At 36.1% G+C, this 26,275-nt stretch overlaps 1 protein-coding gene across 8 annotated transcripts in view; it reads right to left on the bottom strand.

Moving 5' to 3' along the window:
* Positions 1-999: 999 nt before the first annotated feature.
* The window catches only part of klc1a (kinesin light chain 1a), a 103,242-nt gene continuing 77,966 nt past the window's right edge, over positions 1,000-26,275 (bottom strand). For 4 of the 8 annotated variants that reach the window (XM_048538371.2, XM_048538373.2, XM_048538374.2 and 1 more), the window contains 3 exons: positions 21,750-21,880; positions 15,432-15,498; positions 1,000-6,260 (listed from right to left, as the gene is read on the bottom strand). In XM_048538371.2, the coding sequence (XP_048394328.1) occupies positions 6,171-6,260; positions 15,432-15,498; positions 21,750-21,880 (288 nt within the window). In that variant the 3' untranslated portion in view covers positions 1,000-6,170. The other 4 variants (XM_048538377.2, XM_048538378.2, XM_048538376.2 and 1 more) reach the window with 3 other exon arrangements.

The following is a 26,275-nucleotide window of genomic DNA, read 5'->3' as shown; positions in this document are numbered from 1 at the left end:
GAAATCTCCAAAACGCATGTTCTTTCTATAGCATTTAAATAAATTTTATGCATGTGAAATTTCAAGTACCAGAAAGCTTGCTTCAGTCTACCACCATTATTATTTATCACAATTAAAAATACACACATTTGCACCATTTCTCTGTGGTTAGCAATTAACTTGTCCGCTTATATGCAGTTTATTAAAGAATCTAATGAGGAGGTACTCACTATTACAAAGACAGCCAAACCAAATAAGGCTTTCTGGCCCTGTATTCACAACTCAGTAAAAGCCTTGAAAGGTCCTCAACAGTTACTCGAAGGGCTTCTAACCAGGCTTTTGAATAACAAATAACAGACCTAACAATGAAGTCCAAACACCACTTCTGCATCTTAAACAAGACTTTATTAAATATGCAATTACATTAGCAGAGAAGAAATTAGGCAAGGTGATCTAATTAAGGTCAACGCTTTTAACCCAAAACATCTGTATTCAGTCACCTATTCACAAAAAAGACAAACATGCACTAATAAGAGATAATGAGAAAATACAACTGGCCAGATTACAATGCATGTTTCACAGGCATAGACTTGGACTCCTTGGTTTCTTTTCCAGGACCATTGTTCATGATCATCTTTTCAGTTCTCTCAGGTACAGGTAGTAATACACTAACTCAGCTTTCTACTCTTTTGAGCTTTCAAAAGCTGGTGAGGGAGATTAGGCAGGGAGCTTTTAAATCTTCATGGTGCATCATCAGCAGTCAAACTCATTTCCCAAAATAATGCTCAAAAAAACTCTGGTGCCACCCTGAGAGACTGCCTTTTCCAGAGGCTGTTTAAATGTCAGAGATAGTAGGAACTGCCAATGCTGGAGAATCTTGAGATTACAAGGTGTAGAGCTGGATGAACACAGCAGGCCAAGAAACATCAGAGGAGCAGGAAAGCTGACATTTCGGGTCTGGACTCTTCTTCAGAAAATGAGGAAAGGTCCAGATCCGAAACGTCAGCTTTCCTGCTCCTCTGAATCTGCCTGGCCTGCTGTGTTCATCCAGCTCTACACCTTATCTCGGTTTAAATATAATGTCTCTTCCAGACTTGCTGGAATAAAATCTCAGGTACAAACCTCATTGATAGCCAACTTCTGTTGCCTGTTTAAACACAACACTTCTCCTTAGGTCACTGTCTCCATAGGAACTTTTTTAAATTAAATATCAGCCTGCAATTAACCTCTAGGCCTGGCCTCACAAATAAACAAAGATTGTTTGGTCTTCTCTTTTCCTTTTACCACAAACTCTTTTCCAAAGTCAAGTAATCTTCAGCTTCATAGTTCACAGCTCCAAAACAAAATCGTTAAAGGAAAAAAGGTAACTTTTTAAAAAAATCAGCAAGAGTTCAAACATCATTGAAAAGCTGGGCAACTTCAATAACTATGCACCAGTGTAATTTCACAACTGGCATCCAACTTGTTCCTTAGTAATAACGGATATTTATAGAGCAGCTTTTCACTTAAGCATTACAAAACAACATGTAACAGAACCACAAATGGACAGTTTTATTACAATTGTTGGAACATTAAGGCTTTGTTAATCTTTCCATGCAATGCTGTGCAACTGTATGAAAATACGTGCTTGAAGAAATTCCATTGTTTGTGCCAAGGTACCTGAAGACATGCCCACCAATGGTGGAACACACAAGTGGTTAGAATTAGAAAACGCATAGCTATCTCATGGATTAAGGGGCTAGTCAAGAGTACAGATGTAGGGATGGGCTATGGCATGGACAGAGTTGAAAACTAGGTTGGATGACAATGCAGAACTTGAGTATTGCTGCAAGAAGATATGTTGTCAAAGCTTTTTATCTTGGATTCGTCAGGATAATTTGCAAGAGATACCAATTAAAGAAGAAAAATCGGTACTTATATTGCATGAGAGGAGAATTTTGACTGACAAGTGGAATGATTGGTGAAAAACTTGCCAGGGAGAATGTACAATGAATGATTTTTTTAAAATGTCTGTCAGGTGTATCAATAGCAATTCAGTGTCCATGTGTTCATTTGATGCATCACCCAAGGAAAACATGTACCTGTTCTGCAGCACTAAATCATGGCGATCTAAACCTGTCGTTGTGAAAACCAGTATTCGCTGAACTTAAGATCCCAGCGACTTGTGCAACTGAGTTCAGTAGTAATTACACCACAAATTCCCAGATAACTGGTGTTACCATCAGATCCCTTCTGGGCCCAGAGCTTGTAAACATCTTTATTGGGTTCCATGGGAAGCAGGACTGAAATTAAAGTAACAGCTAACCTCCTATTTTTGCATATTCCTAGCATGGAGATGGTACATTTACTATAGTTGTTTCAGCAGTTGCATGCCAAGAATCTACTTATTTCAAAATAGGCTCCATCCTGTGTTTAAATTTGAACTTGAAATGGAAGTTAAACAAGCTCAAAGTTACAGTGTGGAGCTGCAGGACCAGCAGGTCAGGCAGCATCAGAGAAGTAGTAAAGTCAATGTTTCAGGTCAGGACCCTTCTTCAGAAACAAAGCATGGACTTTTCTACTCCTCTGATGTGTCTGACCTGCTGTGTTCCTCCAGCTCCACATTGACTCTGACTTCAGCATCTGCAGTTTTTGCTATCTCCCAGTTAAACAAGCTCTTTTTTCTCTACGTAGTTGGAAAATCAACCAGGGATTTCTCCACTAATGTCCATCACAAAACCTATTGGGTCGACAGTACACGTTGGAATCCCTACAGTTCCAGGCACTATGAAATTGACCTTACCAGCAACCATTCATATACAGCCTAAGGCACTGGTTTAACCTGTGATTCTGATGCTGAAATTGGATACATCAAAGCCATCCTGCGGAATAATCAGTTTGATAACTGGTTGATCAGATAATCACTTGTTGTATATTGCCTATTATGAGATTGCACAATCACTGTTGGTTCTGAAAAGGGCACAGTTATTTCAGATTACGTTGACATATCAAAGCTTTGTGCTAGCTGTTTCATAGTACTAATATCAAGTGCCAACAGGAATGATGTTCACTAATAGGATGCTGCTGCCAAGTCAATAAAACATCCTGCTTATCACAGAGATGACCATGTGATACATGAGTTTCAGCGCCACTGTGATGCCAGGGATGTAGACTGAGAGTCGTAAAGAATGGTAGATTACATCAAGCAGCATATCATTTTGGATGTTTGTAACAAGCAAGGTGCTACCCATACCCAACCAGCTCATTTCTGCAAAAGCCGCAGTGTCCAATATTAGATGTGACTCAATTGGACAGCATTTACTGAATAATTCTAAGTGACAGACAAATTATACCTCCAGTCAATTTAGAATTGTCAGTCAAAATCACAGAATAGTGCATAGTGCACGTGTGTATGTGCATTAGAAGCGATGCACATTAGCACACAGAGTCCCATTGTTCAGGAGAAAGAAAATGAATATGTACTGCACCTGTTTTCATTTAAGAAAATAGGTGACAGCTACTCTCAGGTTCACTTTTCAAGGAAATTCCCTGACCAGTCAGTCAATCTTCGTGGTTTAAAATTTAACAAACCTAACAGTTAATTATCAATTATTAACTGGTGCATTATCCATGACATTGCCTCAATCAGACTTGACTAGACAACCAATCAGCACACTCATGGTATAAATGTCAGTTTTCCCCTTAAATTAACATTCTTGCAAATTGTCTTGATGAATGAAAGATGAAAAGCTTTGATGAAATGTGTCCTCCTTCAGTTATACTCAAGGATGAGAATTTTAAAATCACGTCGATCAGCAAATGGGTGACAGAGAAATATGACACTGCAAGATATGGGTAGATAAGGTTTAGATTGCCTCATGTTTACAAAGGATAGAATGTGAGAGACCACGAATATGTTGGAATGATGATGTCTGGAGGTACTAAGGCATGGATGAGGGCTTCAGCTGCAAATGAGCTAAGACGAGGAATGAAATGTAAAGGAGAGATAACAGAACTGACAGAAATTGATTAAAACAAATGGTCTCTTAAATGTGTTAAGAGCAGATACAAGTAGAAAATGAAAAAAATTACAGACTGAACAATTAAAATGACTAGGTTGTAACATATAGCTCTATCCGATAACAAGTTTGAATAATACGACTTACCATCATTCGTTTGCCTTCAGAAACACTTTGTTCATTAGGTTTATTCAAAGGTTTGTTTTTAAGTTGCTTTTATTTCTTACTACTTATTTCACAAAAACAAATTTCATACATTTTGGACATAAATATTGTAACATAGGCCAAACATAACTAATATAACATTGCAGAAGTCTTCAGTTCTAAGAAAACTTACGACAATAATACAGTATATTTCATTCTGAATCATACTTGCTTACTGGTAGCACTCTGAACTTTTCCAGGTGAGTTATATCAAAACATTACATGCAATGTCAAGGCTACACAGACTAATCTTAATGAAAGTGCAATATACAATTAAATATTTGTTAACTGGATGCAAACTCATCAGCTAAGCTTATTAAACAATCTCTCTTCCAACACTAATATTCACTACCTGCCAAAATCACTGTCCTCATAACTGGTCTTGTTATCACAGACCCTGTGAATTATTAAATCCAATTTTATTACATTAACATGAGGTGGCATATAGTTAATTTATGGATTAGAGGCTGCAGCTTGGAATACACATATTAAATAAATTCACAAATCTGCGAAGTTTGTAAATAATTTATAGGCAGCTATGACTGATGTTAATTTTAGTAGCCTGAACAAACATCACTTTCCATTGTTCTGCCATATTGCACAGAATCTACTAACTAATGTAGTCAGAATTCAACTTGTGACACTTTTAACAGCTGCTGCACTCATTAAAAATTCACAAGTGTTTATAGAACCACACGTAAACCTTTTAATGTCATGGAGCATCTATATACATAAGGTCTTCTGGCTACTCCATTTTTACAAACTTGCATGATTTAAATCTTCAAATGTAATCCTCATTTTTAATATGTGCAAATACACTTTGTTAGTACACAAATATAAAAGTATAAACAGACAAAAAATGCTTCATAAAACCACTTTGAAAGCAGACAAGTAGTACTCCAGGTACTGCCCAAACAGGACATAAAATTATTACACAGGGGACAAGCTGAATATGTACATAAGTGCAAAACAATGAGACAATGATAGATGAAGTTATCTATAAAGGCCTTCAATTTGTAAATTTCAAAACGTCTGTGTAATTTTATCATTTCCTGCAGTCTCATTGACCATCACCAAATTAACATATCTGTATATACAGCAGTAATTTCAAAAATGTACATTTAGATCTTTCAAATAGAATGCCAATTTAAAAGAAAAACACTTAAGGTCCAGTTCTATTCAATTCTGTTTTTTTTCCCTTCCCAGTAGCATTCAAGCATAACTGTACCACAATTCTCAGTCATCTGGATAGTAAATAAGATTACGTTTAACATGCTTTGTTGTTCAGTTATTGGTTTTGTAACATTCTGTTGGATAGTTGATTGAGGTATTATAAAAACAGTTTTGTAATAAAGTTGACCTCTATACACATTAGCAGCATTGTTTCTATCTGATTCTAGGGATTATATAGTGCAAGTTCTTGGTGTATCTTCAATCAAAGAATAGGGACATTGCACAAGTGCCTCAGAATTCTCTTTTAGATAGGTGTTATTAATTAATGATCAGTTGACCTCACTAACACATTATTTGGTATATCAGATTACTCAACTATTTAATAACAAACATATGGCACATATAAGCTATATGAGATGCCAAAAAGGTAAAATGGCCTTTATTGAAAATAGCTAATAGTGGTTTGCAGAAGACCCAATTTTAAAACAAGCAAGGAAGGATAAACTTAGCTGTACAAATTAAGTCACACTAATTGGTATCACAATTGTAGTTTCTACCCACAAATCTAAAACCAGCTCAGCTGTGGCATTTTTATTTTGTTCTTTAAAACATATTTTCTTTGATGCTAATGGCATAATGTATATATTTTCAATTCCTACTGCATCACAACAATTCACAATATAAGGCATAGTTTGTGTTCTAACACAATATCAAAAACTTCTGTTGAATTTGTACAGTATAATATTCTGTGATTTTAATTTGAAAAGTATTATGAAATTCCAGCAATGACAATCGTGTTTCTTCGACATGGTGGGTCTAATTCGTTCCAAATGTTGATCCACAGTGTGTCAGGTCATTATGGCTGACACTCAGACTTCTGGATTCTGTCAAACAATTATTTCGTTGCTGTAATTTACAAAAGAGCAAGAAAAATTCACAAATAAACTTTCATTCAACATATAGCCATGAATATTATATATTTCATTGCACAGTCTTAGTTTCTTGGTTAAAGATTAAATTCAGCATTTTCAAATGCTCAGAGCTCGTGTATAAAAGGACATTTGCAATATTTTGTTCAAGAACATGACATCAATCTTAAAAGCATTCCTTGCTTAATTTAAACAGTAGCAAATTAAATGAATCTATCTTAGAATTGCCCATAATTAGTTACCCTATTTTCAATCTTGGATTAAAAAAATGCAGAATACATTACAAACTGCAATAAGTAGTAGTTAGGAAATAAAAATATTTGGGTATGTTCTTAATCAAAGAATATAGTTGCATAATTAAAAATAATAATGCACAAATATATATTTCAGCATGGAGGTTATCAAATAATTACACAAAATTTTACCAAAGCACTTTGTACAACCGACAATACTGATTGCTCAATAACCTGTGGAATTTTCAGTCATACAGCAAAGCAGATGTCACAAATTGTGATCAACATTAAATATTCAAGAAATCATCAGTTAATTTTTCAAAAGGCAAATAGAATGGCATCAAAAGGAGGCAGGTGGGGAACATCAAAGTAAACAAACTGGCTTGAAGAAGCTAGCGATCCCAATTATATTCCAATCCCATTTCGGTCTCTAACCACGATTGTTAGTTCCGATCTATTTTGTTGGAGCCCTTAATGGAACTTTAAATTACTGGTCAATGCTAAAACTACTGGTTCTAAGATAAATTTTAATTATGGTTGTGAGAATTAAACAAATACTTCATCTGTTGCATCATGCTTTTCAGACTGATGAATGCCTTATTGTTTTGTTATAACTCGAGAAAAGGCTTATGCTACATGCTTTACTGCATTGTTTATGACCATAAGACATAGGAGTGGAAGTAAGGCCATTCGGCCCATCGAGTCCACTCCGCCATTTAAATCATGGCTGATGGGCATTACAACACCACTTCCCTCCACTCTCCCCGTAGCCCTTGATTCCTTTTGAGATCAAGAATTTGTCGATCTCTGCCTTGAAGGCATCCAACGTCCCAGCCTCCACGGCACTCCGTGGCAATGAATCCCACAAGCCCACCACTCTGTGGCTGAAGAAATGTCGTCTCTTTCAGTTTTAAATTTATCCCCTCTAATTTTAAGACTGTGCGCACAGGTCCTAGTCTCCCCGCCTAACGGAAACAACTTCCACCCCTTCTAAACCATACATTATCTTGTAAGTTTCTATTAGATCTCCCCTCAACCTTCTAAACTCTAATGAGTACAATCCCAGGATCCTTAGCCGTTCATCATACATTAAACCTACCATTCCAGGGATCATCTGTGTGAATCTCCGCTGGACATGCTCCAGGGCTAGTATATCCTTCCTGAGGTGTGGGGCCCAAAATTGGACACAGTATTCTAAACGGGGCCTAACTAGAGCCTTATAAAGCCTCAGAAGCACATTGCTGCTTTTATATTCCAAACCTCTTGAGATAAATGACAACATTACATTCGCTTTCTTAATTACAGACTCTACCTGCAAGTTAACCTTTAGAGAATCCTGGACCAACACTCCCAGATCCCTTTGCACTTCTGATTTGCAAATTTTCTCACCGTTTAGAAAATAGTCCATGCCTGTATTCTTTTTTCCCCAAAGTGCAAAACCTCACATTTACTCACATTGAATTTCATCAGCCATTTCCTGGACCACTCTCCTAAACTGTCTAAATCTTTCTGCAGCTTCCCCACCTCCTCAGTACTACCTGCCTGTCCGCCTATCTTCGTATCATCGGCAAACTTCGCCAGAATGCCCCCAGTCCCTTCATCCAGATCATTAATATATAAGGCGAACAGCTGTGGCCCCAACACTGAACCCTGCGGGACACCGCTCGCCACCGGTTGTCATTCTGAAAAAGAGCCTTTTATCCCAACTCTCTGCCTTCTGTCAGACAGCCAATCCTCAAGTAGTACTAATTCTTCATCTGAAAAAGCACAAATCATGCACACATCAAACCAAAATTAGTCAATCGTATTTATGGGAACTTAATGATGCATTAAATTCACTGAAAGCAATTTTAAAATTTTAAACTGTTAACATTATTTAAATGTTGATGATTTGCTTGTTTTGTAAATGTTCACTATTTCTAAGCTTTCTGGTGCAGACATATGATTCAGACCATATGGTATCTGAATTACCAATCTCAACTGTTTATATTAATTCAGGTGCCTTATGTAACTGGATTCGATAGCCATTTCAAGCCATTAGTCAGCAACATCTAATTATGTTTTTATCAGAACAGCTTAAATGAAGGCAAATACTGCAAAATTTTTCCCATGACTTTCAGACTTCATTTTTAAAGTATTAGTCTATCCCTTGTTGCAGTTACGCTATAAAGCTCTATTAAATCTTTGTAATCTTCAATTGCAAAAACCCTAGAAGACAACTACATGTTTAGGCTTGAGCAATTAATTTGCTATCTTTGTACTTGATATTTTAGAGCAGTCAACATAATTGTTTTGTATATCAAATCTGACAATGCAACTGTAGTATTGTGTGATATTAACAGAATAATAATCCAGTAGATTGAATAAATAATCCAAAAGGAGTTCAAATACTACCATAATTTGGACTTTGCTTATAAATATATGTAAATAAAACAGCTGGTATCAACATAAAACAAACTTGTTCATTAAACACTGTAGGGAAGGAAACCTACTATTATCCTACAATATACATGCCTCCACTCTCAACACGGTTAGCTCAAGTGGCCCAACAACTCAGTTAGCTCAGTAAAAATATTTTTATAAAGGCCCACTCATACCTTCTCAGTTCAACTAGGAATGGGCAAAAATAACATCTTGGGGGTCATCCCAACAACCAAGAACTTTAAAAGTTGCAAATTTGATACTGATTGGGAGCCAGACTTCAAAGAAAGATCGACTGATCTCTCTTTAACTGGATCTTGTTACTATGCTGAAAACAAATTACATGTATAATAAATAGTTATATTGTCTAACAGTATCAATTTTCCTAATAACCAAAGTAGTCTAACAAACGAAAGTAAGCAGTAACCAATTATCTTGGATTCTGTAGATAAATATAAGGCTTTAAACAAACGCCTCGGTTTAAATACAGCAACATGTTAGTCAGATATACAGATGTATCAATTGTATCTCACCCATTTTCCTCTGCGAGTGATATGTCATTTTGATACAACTTTTCTACGTAAGCTAAGTGATTTTAGAAACCTTTTAATAGAATATAGGATATGAATTCTTGTTATTGAAACTTTGTATAGCTGATCTCAGCTGTGGCAACAGTTTGGGCACAGTCTTCAAGATTCATGGGCTATGAAGAAAGAAACAGTTGATCCTGATCACAAGTCATTAAATTATACATGTCACATTTCTTTACATTTTCACTAGCACTCGAAAATAACAATCCACAATGCCCATATTTTTCTCAAACATTTGCAGGCAGTCTCTGGGTTCTGAACAGGCTGTGCTCTGGAGTCCATTTGAAAGTCAATTTGTATACAAGTCAGAACTCAATGCAGGACAATATAATGTAGCTGTTCATAAGTACAGAAAACGCTCACGTCATATCTTTAAAATTACACCCCTATAAGGAATCACAATTGTTCCCAAGTTAGACATGGGTAAATCAAGGACCTCCTGTATTCAATTCTCTTATAAGAGTAATTTAAGAGTACTGTTTTTGGGAGGGTATGCCACATTCTCATAAGCTGCTGCAAATAAAACAACACCCACTTTGTACACAGTTCAGAAGAAGGGTCACCGGACCGAAACTTTAACTCTGATTTTTTTTCTTCACAGATGCTGCCAGACCTGCTGAGCTTTCCCAATAATTTCTGTTTTTGTTCCTGTTTCATACCCCTTTGTACTCCTTTACTTTTTAAAAAAAATTGTTCATGTAATGTGGCCCTCACTTGGTATTGATATACCCATAGTCTGCTCTACAAAAGTTCCAGGATTTTGATTCAACAACAATATATTTTCAAGTCAAAAGAGTGAGCAACTTGGAGGGAGACTGGTTGTTCTTGTAGCAACTGAAATCGGGTGGATTTTGTTGGACTACGAGGTCCCAAATGGGGTTGTTTACCTAGGCCAATCAGGAATCTCTTGTTGACCAATACAAACAAGGCGGTGATAGCCTATTTAATCCAAAGACCCAGATAATGTTCCGGGGACCAGGGTTTGAATCCCACCTTGGCAGATGGTGGAATTTGAATTCAATAAAATATCTGGAATTAAGGATCTAATGATGACCATGAATCCATTGCCGATTGTTGGGAAAACACATCTGATTCACTAAAGACCTTTAGGGAAGGAAATCTGCCACCCTTACCTGATCTGGCCTACCCATGACTCCAGACCCATAAAGTGGTTGACTCTTAACTACCCTCTGGGCAATCAGGGACGGGCACTAAATGCTGCCTAGCAGCAACACCCTCATACTGTGAATTAAGAAAGAAACAAAAAATCTCCTCAGGTCAGGCGACTGACTCAGAGTGTACCGTGCACAAGTAACTAAAGAGTGACTTGGTGATAATAGGATTCTGGCCTCTGTGCAGTTATTTCAGTTCCCATGTCACTGTTTCCCTTATCCCTCTATGCATTAATGATCACAGGTATGAAGTTACTCTTGAAAAAACCATAAGTTGCTATGGAGTATCAATGATGGCACACTACAGCCAGGTAGACTGGTAGTTGAAGAAATGACCGTTTATTGTGTATTAAATGCTAATGTGCCCTGGAGGGTGGCACCTCCTTGTATATGTTGGAGCTGCCAGGTTTGTGGAAAAGATTCCAGCGTACTACTCACATTTTCTTTGTTGATGGTGTAGATAGTAAGGAATTACTCACTGGAGAACACCCAGACTGAACTGCATGTAGTCAATGTATCTGTATGATTGGCCCACATAAGGTTTTGATTTAGGTTGATCTTAAATTTATGTTCTGTCATTTTCAAAGCATCAGCCTCTTATCCGAGTCAGACACTGCAGACAGAAACTCCAGTCAAGAAATCCTACCCTTTTCTATAAATCATCAACAGTCAGCTTTATACTCTATTATCTTGTACCCAATTTTAAAACATCCAAATTGTTCTCATCTGAATTTGCAGGACTCTGGAAACACACTTTGCCCAATCAACGTGAAAACTGAAACATTATAATGACTTTTATTTTCCTGTAGGGTTCCCTAATCACATTATTTATTTTAATAGCTTGTAAGAGGTGCGTAAACAACTTGTACCCGATTCCAGCATTCTCTGGTCCTTGTACATTTATTCATAAATTCCATTACCAATTCCTTTTCGATGGTAACTCTGTTCTCTATTGGTGCTTCTTTTCCTTTCCTGATTTCATAGTATTTGTGAAAAATCTTGAAGCTGCAATATTTAGCTTCCAATTATGTTCAGCTTACTGGCTATATTAAACACTTTAAGTTGTATCTGTATCTGTAATTCCACTTTCCTAAAATAAAACACATTAGATACATTCTTGTGCAGAAGCTATTATCAGGCTGACTGTTTCCAACTTCCCTAAATATGCTAGTCTTTTCCCCACTTTCTGATCGAGGTAGATTTTTTCACCTCCTTATCCTCTTGGTTACTGTATTGGTTGTAAAGAGTTATGACACAGAAATCTCCTGTGAACAGGGTGCTATATCTACTTAGAGACACTGCTACTCCTCACATCATGTTAGCCAATATACAGACTCACTCTAAATTAACGGTCTAGATTTGCCGAATTAACGGTTAATGTTAATGCTTGCTACCAATGCTCCTCTGACATGGTCAGCAATTTCTACAGTTTGCACATGCAGTTAAACATTGAAATCCAGAAGTTGTCAGCAACTCTACACTCTCCACAGGGTGATCAAGTGAAAGAAAACAATCAAACAGAAAACACAACTCATGAGAACTTGCCCTTTTATGTTATTAGCCCCACTGTAAAAATTCTTGAAAAAGTCCACTTCACTGACAGAGGTGAAACTGGGCTTTTAATGGCCTGCTATGTTTAAAGGAGGTATCCTTGGTCCTACTGGACTATTGTCTCAGTCTGCTCTCATTATGGAAAGACAACTGTGGTGATTCACCAAACCTCAGGCAAGGGTGAGAACAAGACCTTGATGGTAACCTCAATTGGTATCAGAATTGAACACCACACTCTTAGCAGCACTATGCATCGTAAGACAGCCAACTGAACTAGCTGATTCCAAGCGAAAATGTGGAGAACGTGCAGTGTTTGTAATTATAGCTGACACCCTCTCTAACCCAGGGAAATTAATTTTATATTTGTACAATAAGAAGTTTCTTGATTATGACTTAAAATAGCTTTCATTTCACCTTCCTTTTTAATCCCATATCTATGAACCAAATATCTTACTCAGTGAAAAATTTAATTGAAAATTAAGGATAATTAAGGCATTTTACTCATTGGTTTGTTTTTATAAGAATACTTCTATGGGAGCTGGCCCTGCTTAAACACATCACTGTTGCCGGATGTCAAAAACTCAACAGCGCCAGACTTAAACTGATATCAGGAAATGTGAAATCCATGTCACAGAAATCATTAAATCATTACTGGCAGTTTTTTTTCAAAGTCAGAGTACCAATGCTTTACTGCTAACTGCAAAATATGGGCCACCAACTTGTTCTGGGCCCATATCCATATATGTTCAGACACAAGTTTTCTCTGTCTCATTATCAATATCGTTAATCATCTTAAAACGCATCAATTACATATTCCCTTAATTTTCTGTACACAGAGTTAAAGACTATCCTATACATTCCATAGCCATAATTACACCCTTAAGCCCTGGTACCTTTCAAAAGATTAGCTGTATATCTTATCATTTTCCTGAGGTGTGGTGCATACCACTGAAGGCATACTCTAAATGCAGAGCTTCACAGAAAATCACAGAATCCCAACATTGTGGAAACAGGCTAATCGGCCCAACGCATCCACACCAACTCTCCCAAGAACATCCCACCCAGAATCACCACCCTACCTATCCTACCCTATATTTAACTCTGTATCATCAGTAAGCCTGGATGTTTGAATCTTTATTCCTTTACCTCAGTAATTTATAAATGTAGTATGAAACCGAGGCCCCTGTATAGACCTCTGAAGACACTTTTTAGAATCTTAAAGAGCGGATGCTCTGATTCAAGCATTAAGATCTGATTAAAACTAACCACTGCATTTGTTAATTGTATATCAATTATGTTTAATTATAAGCATGTGTATTTCCCATAATTAATCCACCTAACATATACATCTCAGTAAATTAAGGGCAATTTAAACATGGCCAATCCACCGAGCCTGCAAACCTTTGGTCTTTGGGCACCTGGAGGAAACCCTCACAGACATAGACAGAATGTGAAAATGCCACACAGGTCATTGCCTGAGACTGGAATTAAACTCGGGTCCCTGCACTGCGAGGCTACAGTTGCTAACCACGGGTCCACTTTGCGGCCCCATCTTAGGCCTTCTTGAGATAAAGGCCAAGATTCCATTTGCGTTTGTTCACTAGCTTCTACTGATTTCTACATTTGTGCCCTTAAAGCTTTGTTTCTCCAGTTCCAAGCTTCAAAACATTTGGAGTATATGCTGATCTTTCTTAGGTGTAAATATTTCTTCACACTGAATGTCATCTGCCAGTTTTGCTCACTTATAAACTAATATCTTTTTGCATCCTTTTACTGTGCCATTTAACTCTATCATCAGTAAGCCTGGATGTTTGAATCTTCATTCCTTTACCTAAGTAATTTATAAATGTAGTATGAAACTGAGGCCCCTGTATAGGCCTCTGGAGACACCATTTCGAATCTTAAAGAGCAGATGCTCTGATTCGAGCATTATGTTCTGATTAAAACTAACCACTGCATTTGTTAATTGTATATCAAGTATGTTTAATTATAAGCATGTGGAGGACATTAATTGTAATTTCACGAGCAGATATATCAAGAGACACTCACAGAAGCTGGGGGTAGTGGAATTAAAGCTTCATACTTGTAATGTTTATTTCTGCAAATAGACTGAGTAATATTTGGCTCCAGCACCAATTGGCATTCTGGAATATAAAATATGGATTAATCCACTGCTCTGAATTCCTTTTTCATTCTTAATATTGGACGTAGTTACCAATTTTTTTAAGATAACATACTTGCCACAGTGCAGACTATGAACACAAGTGGCACTAATAATACATCTTTGATTCAGTATTACTCAACAGGTGTCTTTTCCAATAAAGACACATAGGAAAAAGAAATAGTTGCACGCATTTGAATCAATATCATTGAAATGCAAAATTTACCCTTTAAAGCAGGAAGATAAAAGTAGAGAGTGTGTTAGAAATTATTCTGGAGAAGTTTAAGCCCACCGTAGCACACAATTGTGTATATGTTAACACAAAAATTTAGAAGCTTAGTATGCATCGCCATATTCCTAATTCTTGTCGATGGGTTATACAATAAGACCACCACAAAATTCCAGTTAGTAGCAAGTATTACTTTTTAAATATTCCACAGGTCATTTAGCAATTAGTTAAATGTAAATCTATACATGAAACATTTACTGAGGTTACTTTATGAATTGTTAGTTTCAGTAAATGTTACATGATACAGAATGCTGAAGTCGTCAGATGTGTTGAAAGCATTCAACCAAGTCCACTCCCTTCTCTAATATTGTGTTAGAGATGTGAAGGTTGAGCTAATTTTTTAATTTAAAATGGAAATTTCCATATTTGCTGTAATAGGAAATGTTAATAAAAATTTATTGTTTATAGTGTACTTTGACTGACTGCAGCATTCCTTAGAATCGCTAACAGATTGAGACACAAAAATGAGGAAATAAATAGAAGCAGCAGTGTCTTATGTGAAGCCAGCAGTAAGTGTGATAAGCTAAAACAGTATGAGCTTGGGCGGAAAAAATTATTGACTGTGAAAAAGACGGCAAAAAAAATAGACTACTTCGAGTGATGTGAGCATGCGCATGTAATTGGCATTAAAATAAATTTAGTAAATAACAGAAATGTAAAACACGTCTCTTGAAATTCTTCAGCCTAGACACTGCCACTGATACTGATTAGTAAAAATGCATAGGGCTTACTTGAAAAGCATCTTCAGCAGCCTTGCCGTTTGTGCTAAGTATATTCAAAGAGTTGGCACGCTTCATACTGCACCCATGTCAATGACATGCAAGAATAAACCAATCAGAATTATTGCTCAATTACAAAGAATAACAGATTTTAAAGCACAGTAAATTATTCTACCCTCATGGAACTCATTAAACAGTTTTTCAGTCCGTTTTGAAGTTAAAGGCACCACGCGTTATTCTCCACACAAGATGGAAGAAATCACTAGATTCTAGCATTTATGTTAAAACAATTCTAGTCAATTATTTTATTATTTTACACATAATAGGGTCAATTCCTGCTTGAATTTTCAAAGCAGAATAGATTTTCTTTGGGTAAATGAACAATATGGCAGGCCTTATCATTCTCATGTTAAGCTGAATGTAATTTGAAATCTATACATAATTCCTAAACTTTATTGTTAAAAACATAAACCACGTTTACCAAGTTCTTCCTAAAACTGTTCTATTTATAATAATAGTTGCCATTTTCTCTACACAGCTCTGCATTGATTTCAATTAGATATATTGTTCAACCGTTTTATTTGTTCTTCATATAAAAGGAAGCAAAAAATGAGAAACAAGGTAAAAAGGGTCAAAGATTTACTCAGGCAGCGCTGCATCAAATCAAGCCTGACTGTAATGTTAGAAACCTTTACTCAAGCTTGCTCTTTCAAACAAACAGTCAAAGATCAAGCCAGTGCAACTCTGATTGTCTCTGACAGGTTTAGAGTCCAACAGACTTTCTCAAAAGTATCACACTACTCCTTACAATCAAAGTAAATGAGCCCTCTTTGCTTTAGCAACATTTACCAAAATGTTTTAGTCTGGAACTTGTTCAGGACTTTACACACACTTTGGAAACCATTCCTCCTTTCCTTCAAGTTTTCCCTAAGACAGCAGTAGAGTCAAAGTAATAGACAATTATTATTGTACAATTGAGAAGATTGGAAAGGTGCTTCAATCAAAACAATCTCTTTTCTATCATTGATGCAATAAAACAACTTGGGTCTACTCCATATACTTTGCAGTGTAACTAAACTCCCAAAAAGAAGCACTCACCCAAGTCAGGCAAGCCAGTTGATTGGCAGGCAAGTTGTGAAATACTTTCTGTTGCAATCTAAGGATTTTAATTTATGCTAAGCAAGTTAAAGATCTATGTACGTGCATCTATATGTAGGTAAATCTTATAAATTAAACGGTAACTCAATTTCAATAGATTGTTTTCAACATCTGCGTTTAGAAGTCAAATTCCAGCTTCAATTTAAGATAAAAAAGCATCAGCTACACAGAGTGTTTGGCAAGAAATTCATCTTCAGTAGTACTAAAAACCCACTTCAAGCGTCATGTTGAGAATAATTAATTCCCTTTGTTTTTAGGTTTCCTTGACCAACTATTGCTGCATCAGTTTAGGTTTTTACTTACAGGGAGCAGTGATAATTTCAATTAAATGACTGAATCTCCATAGCAAATAGCCTCTTAGTGTGAGCAATTAAGACCTCGGTAACTAAAATTGATGAGACAGGTTTATATTGGAAGCAAGTGCCATCAAGAGCCTACATTTCTATGAATGAAGCACATGCTCCAGGCTTTAAGGTGACAAAGGATCATACGATGTGCTGCTTGGAGCCAATGCCAGTGGACACTTAAAGCTTAAGTCTACGGTGGTGTACCACTTCACCAACCCACGAGCCTTGAAAGGTTACCTTAAGTCTACTCCAGGCATCTAGTTTAGGTCAAGCAAGAGAGGTTGGATGATGGGGCAAATTTTTTCTTACCTTATTGATGATGTTTTGGAAGACATTTTTAGAGACTATTGCAGGAAAAAAGAATTTGGATTTCAAGATTCTCCTCATCCAAGCTATCCTCCCACCACTGGTGAGCTTTCTGATAAATCAAAGTGCTATTTCTGCCCCCAAACACAAACTCTCTCCTTTAATCCATGGTCCTAGGAAATTAGTGTTCATGCATGGAGAGTATGGAAGGGGTCGTCATGATGAACACATTTGATCAACATTCAAGGCTATGGGTCAAGTGCTGGAAAATGGGACTGGTGTAGATTTAGGGTAGTTTTTGTTGCTGAACCAAGGGGCCTCTTCACATAGTACTGTATGACTCTATTAACAGTCTTTTCAACGTTCTGAATGAATGCATGCTTTTTTTTAAATCCCAAATTTCAGTTCCCAGCAAGACTGCTTTTTCAAAAAGAGACATTAATCACACAGCGGACTGAATAAAATCAAAACTGATACTCTTAAAGGATTTACATTCACCTCCACGAGCCTAATGATGAAACAGTCAAGCTGCTAGCAACCGTTAGAAAACTTCTTATTTCTTACCTACTTGTATGTAATGAGCTTCAGAACTAATAAGAATAGTAAACAGTTTAGCGACATTTCTCTTCTGCCCTCGAAACAGATCCAACAATAAAAATTATTGGGAAAGGTTTGGAAATTCGAATACAAAAACAATTTAGAGAACATTCTGCATAATTTAGTACATCCATTTATTGAAAACATGATTCCCACTTGATTTGATTTAGATAAAATAATTGGTGTAATTATTCTTTGATGAGTCATATTATGACAGGAGGAAATTAAGACAGGACAGACCAAGTTCCTAAAAGGCAAAGGAAATTATTTAGTTTTCTTCATAGTTTCAACAATGCCAGTCATTAAGGACAAGCTTTGTTCTCTAGACTTTGCAAAGTTAAAAATACTATTAAAAAGTTGTCAGGAGTTTAAGTAATCACAGGAAAGAAACAGAATATTCCAGTTTCATCCAATTCTGGTCATTAGTTCAAAGTAACCTTGTGAAGAGAAAGTACAAGAGGCAAGTGTATAAATAGTGGCTAGTGTGTGAATGCAGGAAGTTGAATATTGCATTAATGTTTTACGCAACTACTATCTCACTGACCATTCAATTAATACATTTACTCACTAAGCCAACAACAAAACTATGTATCACAGTCTTGTATTTAGCAATACATTTATTAACTAGGATTACATTGTAATGTAATTGAAATCACCGTAAGCAGAGATAAGGAATATTAATGGAGACATTTGCTACACTCCTATATTCAAGCAACTTGACATCTTTTGAATAAATTATGCAACAAAACTCTCACTCCCTATGACCTGCAGCAGCTCCAACATGGAAATAATTACCAGGTGAGAATAAACCAATAGGGGACCAAAAAGGTCATGGCAAGAGCACAAAGGAGCAGGGGAGGGTGGTGATACAGCATGAATTATTAGAAGTTCCAAATAAATTTGACAATATGAGTAACAAAACAGCATCATTTATAATGTAATGACCAATTCTGCTTGGTAATACCAAACATCTTCAAGAGTGACAAATATGGTCTGATGCTGCAGTCACACTACACTATAAACTTGCTCTTAGTATGGCACTTCTCCACGTTTAAATGGCTCACTTCATTCACAGTGAAGATGGTTTAAGAGTATCAGAGATAATGGGAACTGCAGATGCTGGAGATTCCAAGATAATAAAATGTGAGGCTGGATGAACACAGCAGGCCAAGCAGCATCTCAGGTGTGCTCCTGAGATGCTGCTTGGCCTGCTGTGTTCATCCAGCCTCACATTTTATTATCATGGTTTAAGAGTACTGTGGTTATCAGTGATATAAACAGTCACTTTTGGTACTTTATTAACTGGTTGCCGACCATTTTTCAGCTAAAACATATATACACAAATAAATTTTAATTCAAGTGATGGTAATACATTCTGTTCAGAAAACTAATTCTATAATTAGCAAGAAGTTCCACTAATAATTTAGCAATAAGTATGCTAATTTACAAAATAAATATAAGATATCCTTACTATAAAAGCAATACAAGTTTTTTTTAATCCAAAAATATATAGAGCACAAACGGCAAAAAAATTGTGACAAACAAAACTGTTACCATTACAGAGTTAAAGATACCAGATTATTTTTCTGGGTCCAGTATGAGTTAAAGGTAGGGAGAAGGCAGTCAGGTTAAATGTAGAATTGTTCAGTTCAGTAGTGGGTATCCATCTAGTTGTGCTCACTTCATTTTAAGGTTCTTTTCTGAATGCCTCATAAGGTATTTGGATAGCTGAAGTTATTCTACGACAGAATGAAGTACTGTTGGAGGAATACCTGCATAAATACTGATCTAAACTATAATGAGAACTTGCTTACAAAATCAATTTAATATTATAAAAAATGGCAGGAAGTCAACTCATGGAAGAGTATATATAACAAACATCAAATACAAACCATGCAAAATTAAAGCAAAACCAAGCGCGACCATAAATTAAAAGCAAGTCTTTTTGTAAGACTGTATTGCCTTGTTGTAAAGCTGCTAAACAAAGTATTCTAGAAGTAAGATTGCACTAATCAAGCCAATATTTGTTTTCCACTTCAATTTAGGAAAATAAATCAAACATATTTCTAATAACTAAATAATTTTGTTGATGAGTAGCATGCTAACACACATGTAAAAGTAAGAAACTACCATTCCCAGGCAAAACAAACCTTTCTGCATCATTTAGCTATGACAGGAATCGAATTAAGGCAAGTTTCCTCATATGAAAATAGCAGTTCAAAATTCAAATTTCACATTCATTTTACACTTTTTGCACACTTTTCATTTCACATTACATCAGTACACTTGATAAAATACATTTAAAAGATAACACTATTAGCAAAATTTGTTTAGCAATAAACAAGAAGCCATTATGTTTCTTTCCCCAGTGCTGGGGAGACAAAAGGTACAAAAGTCAGGATAATAGATTTGATCACATTGCATTAACTTTTTTTTAAATTTGAGCTCTGCCTGTGTGGATGTCATGCAAGGAAAGGACATGGCTCAATCTTCAGATATTTTGCTACTGTCTGTTGATATATACTGCCTAAGCTCATGCATGAACTTTTGACTATTCAATAATGCACCATTGGGCTTCCAATATCCTTGACCTGCACCCGGGCTATTAAGAAAGTAGGAAAGGAAAAATTATTTGGAGGAAGGCACTTTTGATTATCTCAGAACTTGAACTTCCAGCCCTTGGTAATTCAGCAGCTGGTTTTCAAATTTTCAAATTGTATAAGCTGTGTTGAGAAGTAAAAATTTTCAGAAGAAGAAGTGGAAGAAATAGTATTACCAGATCAGTCATTTGCCACTATGAAACACATTTAAAGTAAAAACTATTTAACTCATTTCAGGAATCAGAAGAAATATCAAATTTGGTAGATCTAATCACAGCTATATCAGTATTATTGCATTCTTGGAGCCTCCTTTGAGGAATCAATAAAGCAAAAGTTTTTATTCAAAAAACATTTTTGTTCCTCACGTTTAGTTTGGTCATTTTTAATGGCTGCTTTTATTGAACAAAATTAATATTGCCATGTTTTCAACAATATGCTTTTGGCATTTACCTTGCAACTGAGTTGCTTCACATATCAGTGTTATTAACAAACAAATCAAAAGGGATTCTTTCTACTAAAAACGTGGAAGTTAGTTTAAAAAAATGCGAATTCAATTATTTTCCTCTACGGTCTCTCATTTACGCTAGTCCCAAATTCAAATAACTGCCTCAGTGTGGCGGGTGAGTAAGATGAATCTGCATTATATAGAACTTTATAAAAACAGGTAACTCAGTCCAATAGGTCAGCTTCAGAGTTTATGAACCAGATGAATCTCCTGACACCTCATTTCATCCCACCCTATAAACTGGTTGGGGGATCCCAAACAATTATGATGCAGCAACTCTTGAGGAAATTAATACATACGCATGCTGTGCTTATATGGGTTCTCTAAATCAACACTAATCTTGTCATGCCCTGGCTTGATGGTAATAGCAGAGAATGGGATAAGCTAGGCCCACAGTTACAGATTATGAGGCAATACAATTCTGCTACAAATGATAGTCAACACTATCGCACGAACGATAAGTTTTCAGCTAGAAGATCTGTTCTAAATCTCTTCCATTCAGCCTAGTAGCAATTTTATGCAACAAAAAAAGAGTGCTCTCACTGTGAAGAGAAGGATTCATCTCCACAATGATTACTATATTTCTCACTGAACAACACTAGCTGCAATTTTAAAAAAACACATTGCTGGCTGTAAGGTGCTTTGGGACAGTGAAAGGCATTACCTAAGTGCAAATCTTCATTTTCCGTACTAATAATGGAACCGCAACTGTCACATTTAATGTACAATTATTAAATTTTCATTGCAACTTATACAATAGACATAGCTCTATGCCAAAGTCAAAAAGCAGAACAAGATATGCTAGATTAATAATTACCCAGAATTCTTTGGTTCATTATCTCGTGGACTTCCACCTTTCAGCTTTCTTACTAGTTTTTCACTACTACGTCTGAGGGAGGCACGCAGTTTGCTGAAGGAGCCACTCCGCTTCAACGATCCAGTTCCATCCTGTAATCCAAAACAATACGAAATAAATCAATTTGATCAGCAAAACATTTGCAGTAAGACTCCATGCTACTGAACAATGAACCTTAACAAGAACATGTGTTCCTTCATAAAGCTAATAATACATTCCATGTTCCTTTCATGAGACAGAAAAGAGCCCAGCCGACTACCAATTTTCATACAATTCACTGCATGCCCAATACATCTTTTCGCTCCGAAATTCAACTATGAAGATTTGTAAAATTACTACATCATATAAAATCTTCCAATAAAAAAAACTATTCAAAGATCTTAATCATTGAATTAAATCAGTTATCTACAACAGATATTCTGAATCTCGTGTATTCTGATTCGAGGACCTATATCTATTCTTCACTCCATGAATGCTGCCTTATTTAAGAAGTACATGCAGCATGCTTTATTCTAAATCTGACCTGCATAATGAACTGTATTGTAATAATTTTCAACAGGGATAATTACAGGTTAATCAACTATTGCTAATCAATAAATTAAAATGGTTAATATAATCTGCATTGTTCATACATCATTCACTCATTAATTAGGGATCAATATCATTTTTTTAAATCAACATGTTTGACATAATGAATATAAACTCTGATAACTTAGCTTATTGCCTTTTCGATAAGCCATGAAAAATAATATTAATTGGTTTTAAATATCCCTGAAATTAAATAATTAACCAAGTTAAAATACTTTGATCAAAAAATCTCAAAATTCAAGTTTGTCAAATTTTCTCAAAAAAGCAACTAAATTATCTTTCTAATGCAGGTTAATACCTGTAAAGCTCACATGACACATTAGTGGTTGTCATTACATATTTCAAATTGTAGCTAAATTGAATTACTGTGCACTTTAACATGTAAAATCTCAAGAAAAGTTAAAACTGAGTAGTATCCGGATGCAAAGTTTAATTACTTTTCTAGACTTTTCATGCTGTCAATATTGTATAGTTACAAAATAATGTGTTCCTTTAAATTCCTTTCTTTCTCCCTTCTTAAACATACCTACTTTTGCTGATGTTCCATACGCACCAAGATCTCTGAAACTTCACCTGACTGGCCACTTATTAGGCATCAACTTGGGGAAAAACTGTTGATGAACTATTTGCTTGTAGAACATCATACTGAGCGAGTTCAAGCCAATTATTTTTCCTGAAGGGGTCAATGAACAGCAATCCGATTTTATTCACCTCTCTAGACCAGGGCATCAAGGCCAAGTACTTCGAGTAGGTCAAGTTTGGGTTTACTTTATTTGACGCAGACTAAGAATAAAACCCGGATCAATAGTTTGTCTACTAATTCAGTGTCACAGTGGGTGCAAACTCTAATGATCAAGAAATACATACTTGGGGTTGCCCCCTCTACACTGCAATTTCTCTCTCCCCACTTACCCTAGCTGCTTAATAGAAACTCCTGGACACCAAATTCAAGGTCTCTACAGGAGACATCTATAAAAGAGAAGATTGAGGAGCAGTTGTAGACCCTGTCCTCTTTGGAATTCAGGAAGATGTGGGGGATCGCATTGAAAATTACAGAACACAGAGAAGCCCTGGCAGATTGGACATGAAGACGATGTTTCCACTAATAGGAGACTAGGGCCTGAAAGCAACAGCCTCTGAGTGAAGCGATGACCTTTTAGAGCTGAGATGAGGAGGAATTCAGCCAGAGAGTGGTGAATATCTGGAACTCACTGCCGCAGAAGGATGCGGTGGCCAAGTCAGTGAGTATCTTTCAAGCAGAGATAGATAGGTCTTGAATGGTGAGGAGATTAAGGGGTCCAGGGACAAGGCTGGAGAATAGGGTTGAGAAACATGTCAGTCATGATTGAATAGCATAGCAGACTCGATGGGCCGAATGACTCAATTCTGCTCCTAAACCTTACGGTCTATGCCAAATGCAAATCTATTCTAAGATTTTCTCTATTGTTTTCAAGATATGAAATGTTATCATGATTACAGTGTGACATTTACTTATGCATCACTGCTTCTAAGAACAGTTCTTTCAAGTTTATTACAGCTTTACCCATCTCTTATTTGAATGTCAAATACATCAAGAGTGCCATACACTCTTCTCATTTACTAATTACAAAATATAAAAGCTTTGCAGCAAGTGGAGAGATTTACAAGGACGATAAATCCTGAACTGAGAGGTCAGAACCATTTGAACATGCTGGGTCTCTTTTTCCCTAGAAAGAGAACATAAAAAGCTAGCCTAATCATAGACAGATTTGATAAATTAGATGTAGAGAAGATGGTATTACGTGTGAAGTCAGTATAAATAAGGCTGTCACTAACAAAGCCAATAAAGAAATTAAGAAAGCTGTATTTACTCAGTGGTTAAAATGTGAAACCAATCAATGCAATAAGTAAAAACAAACATTCGGGTAAACTCAGCAGATATGGAAAAATCTAAGGAGAAAGAAACCAAAGTTAATGTTTCAAGTCCAGGTCTTTCTGCTTTTGTTTTAGATCTACAACATCCACAACATTTTTGTTTTTATGAACTGGAATAGTTGTGCTGAAAATCACTGATGCATTTAAGGGGATGCTGGCTAAGTACATGAACAAGTGTAGAATAGAGAGTAGAGTAGAGAACACGCTGATACGGTGAGATGAAAGAAGGTGGGATCAACTGAAGGTCTGTTTCCATGCTATAGGTGCTACTTAGTATGTGCTAATATTGCTTTTAAAAGGCGGCCAAAAGTTGTTCATCAAGGGAAAAAAAAGTAAAATTTTCCTTCTTAGAAATCATGTGTGATTTATACAACAAAGTTAAAATTATCTTGAAGTTTATCCTTTCTTGTATTTTCTCTCCTAATATTTTAAACGGTGGAATGAAATTGTTATTCATCTGTCAAAATGTGAATACTAATATACTATAACCTTAAAAATCTTAGTGGTGTAGAAAAATAAAACTTTTCAGCTGTGTTTAAATGTGTTAAAACCTTCACACATCTGAATGAAGCTCATTATATTATGAAGCCCAACACATCTACTTCTTTTTAGTTAGGAAATATAGAGATAGAAAAAAAAATACCTGACACTTAATTTTTCTACCTTTTATTCAGTGAAAACTTCAATAAAACACAAGCGTGCTTAGTCAATAATGGTTAAGATTGATTAACAGTTATACCCAAGCTAGGATGTCCTATTTTGTAGGGAAGAAGAATGTCTTACGATTGAGCTGTCAAATTTATAATGATTTATTTAGCAAATCCTGGAGTTCTAGAATGCTATGTGCAGGGTAAACTGAAGAAGTAAGCAGACCAGAGTCAAAGACAAATTAGTGAGACATTGAGCTAGTTTATTAAGAGCTAGAAACAAAGACAATCACACATACCACTAGACACTCAAGAAACCAGCAGAGATCAGTTAACTAATGCGCCACTTTAAACATGAATTCCACCCAGAATAAAAACATTTTAACAACATTCTTAAAAGACCTTTAAATAGGTACTAAGTTAATCTTCTGAAGACAAAGAACATGCCTTTTTTAAAAACAGATTCTGGATGTATATCATGCCGTACTACTTAAGCAGTATTTTTTTCCTCCATTTGAGAGTAACCATTACCGGTCCTTTTAAGGATGAAGCATTAGAAAATCTACCTTGCAATTATATAACAGAGATGCCAAGCCATAAAATGCTCAAATGATGCTCGCTTAAGCCTGAATTTACTAATATGACTGTAATAAAATTAGAACTCCTCAGTTTTAAGTAAGTGTTTTAATTTTAAAGTGTGAATCTCCTATGATTTATAACCTGCGGGCATTTCTGTTAATGCAAAAATCAGTCAACTGTGGAAATGAATACAGTTTTCAACAGACAGGTCAAGGCTACAAGTATACAATAAACTACAAGAATTATCGTAGAATTACAACAGCCCTGAAACAGTTCTCAATAAACAAAGTATAGTGTAGACAAAGTTACAGATTGCAATAATGCACAGAAGTTAAGCCTCAAGACGGTGCATGCCCTTCATGCCGGGAACATATTAGTATCACAAAGAGCACCTATGCCTGGCAGACAAAAAAAAGAGGAGAAGCAAGTCAAAACTGTTGCAAAAGCTTCAACAGTTTCAATTGTTTAAGGAAATTACACAAACAGTATTTCTAGGTCAAATGAAGATAAAACATGCTGCTCATCATTTACTATTCCATCACATGATTAAATCTGAGAGTAACTAAACTCATCTGTTGGATGTACTGGCGTTATTATGCTGCCCTTAAAAGTGGACAGGAGGACCGGTGGCAAAAGCTAGCAAGAGGAGGTTCAGAAAGCAAGCAGAGGTGACATGAAAGGATAGCAATTGAAACGGAAAAAAGTGATAGAGGAATAAAACAGGAAAGCATGCACTCATATGCACTTTTCTGCTCTAAC

The sequence above is a fragment of the Stegostoma tigrinum genome, chromosome 10, assembly GCF_030684315.1.
Source record: "Stegostoma tigrinum isolate sSteTig4 chromosome 10, sSteTig4.hap1, whole genome shotgun sequence".
Lineage (NCBI taxonomy): Eukaryota > Metazoa > Chordata > Chondrichthyes > Orectolobiformes > Stegostomatidae > Stegostoma > Stegostoma tigrinum.
The sequence above is the reverse complement of the archived record's forward strand: the minus strand, read 5'-3'. Positions and strand labels throughout refer to the sequence as shown.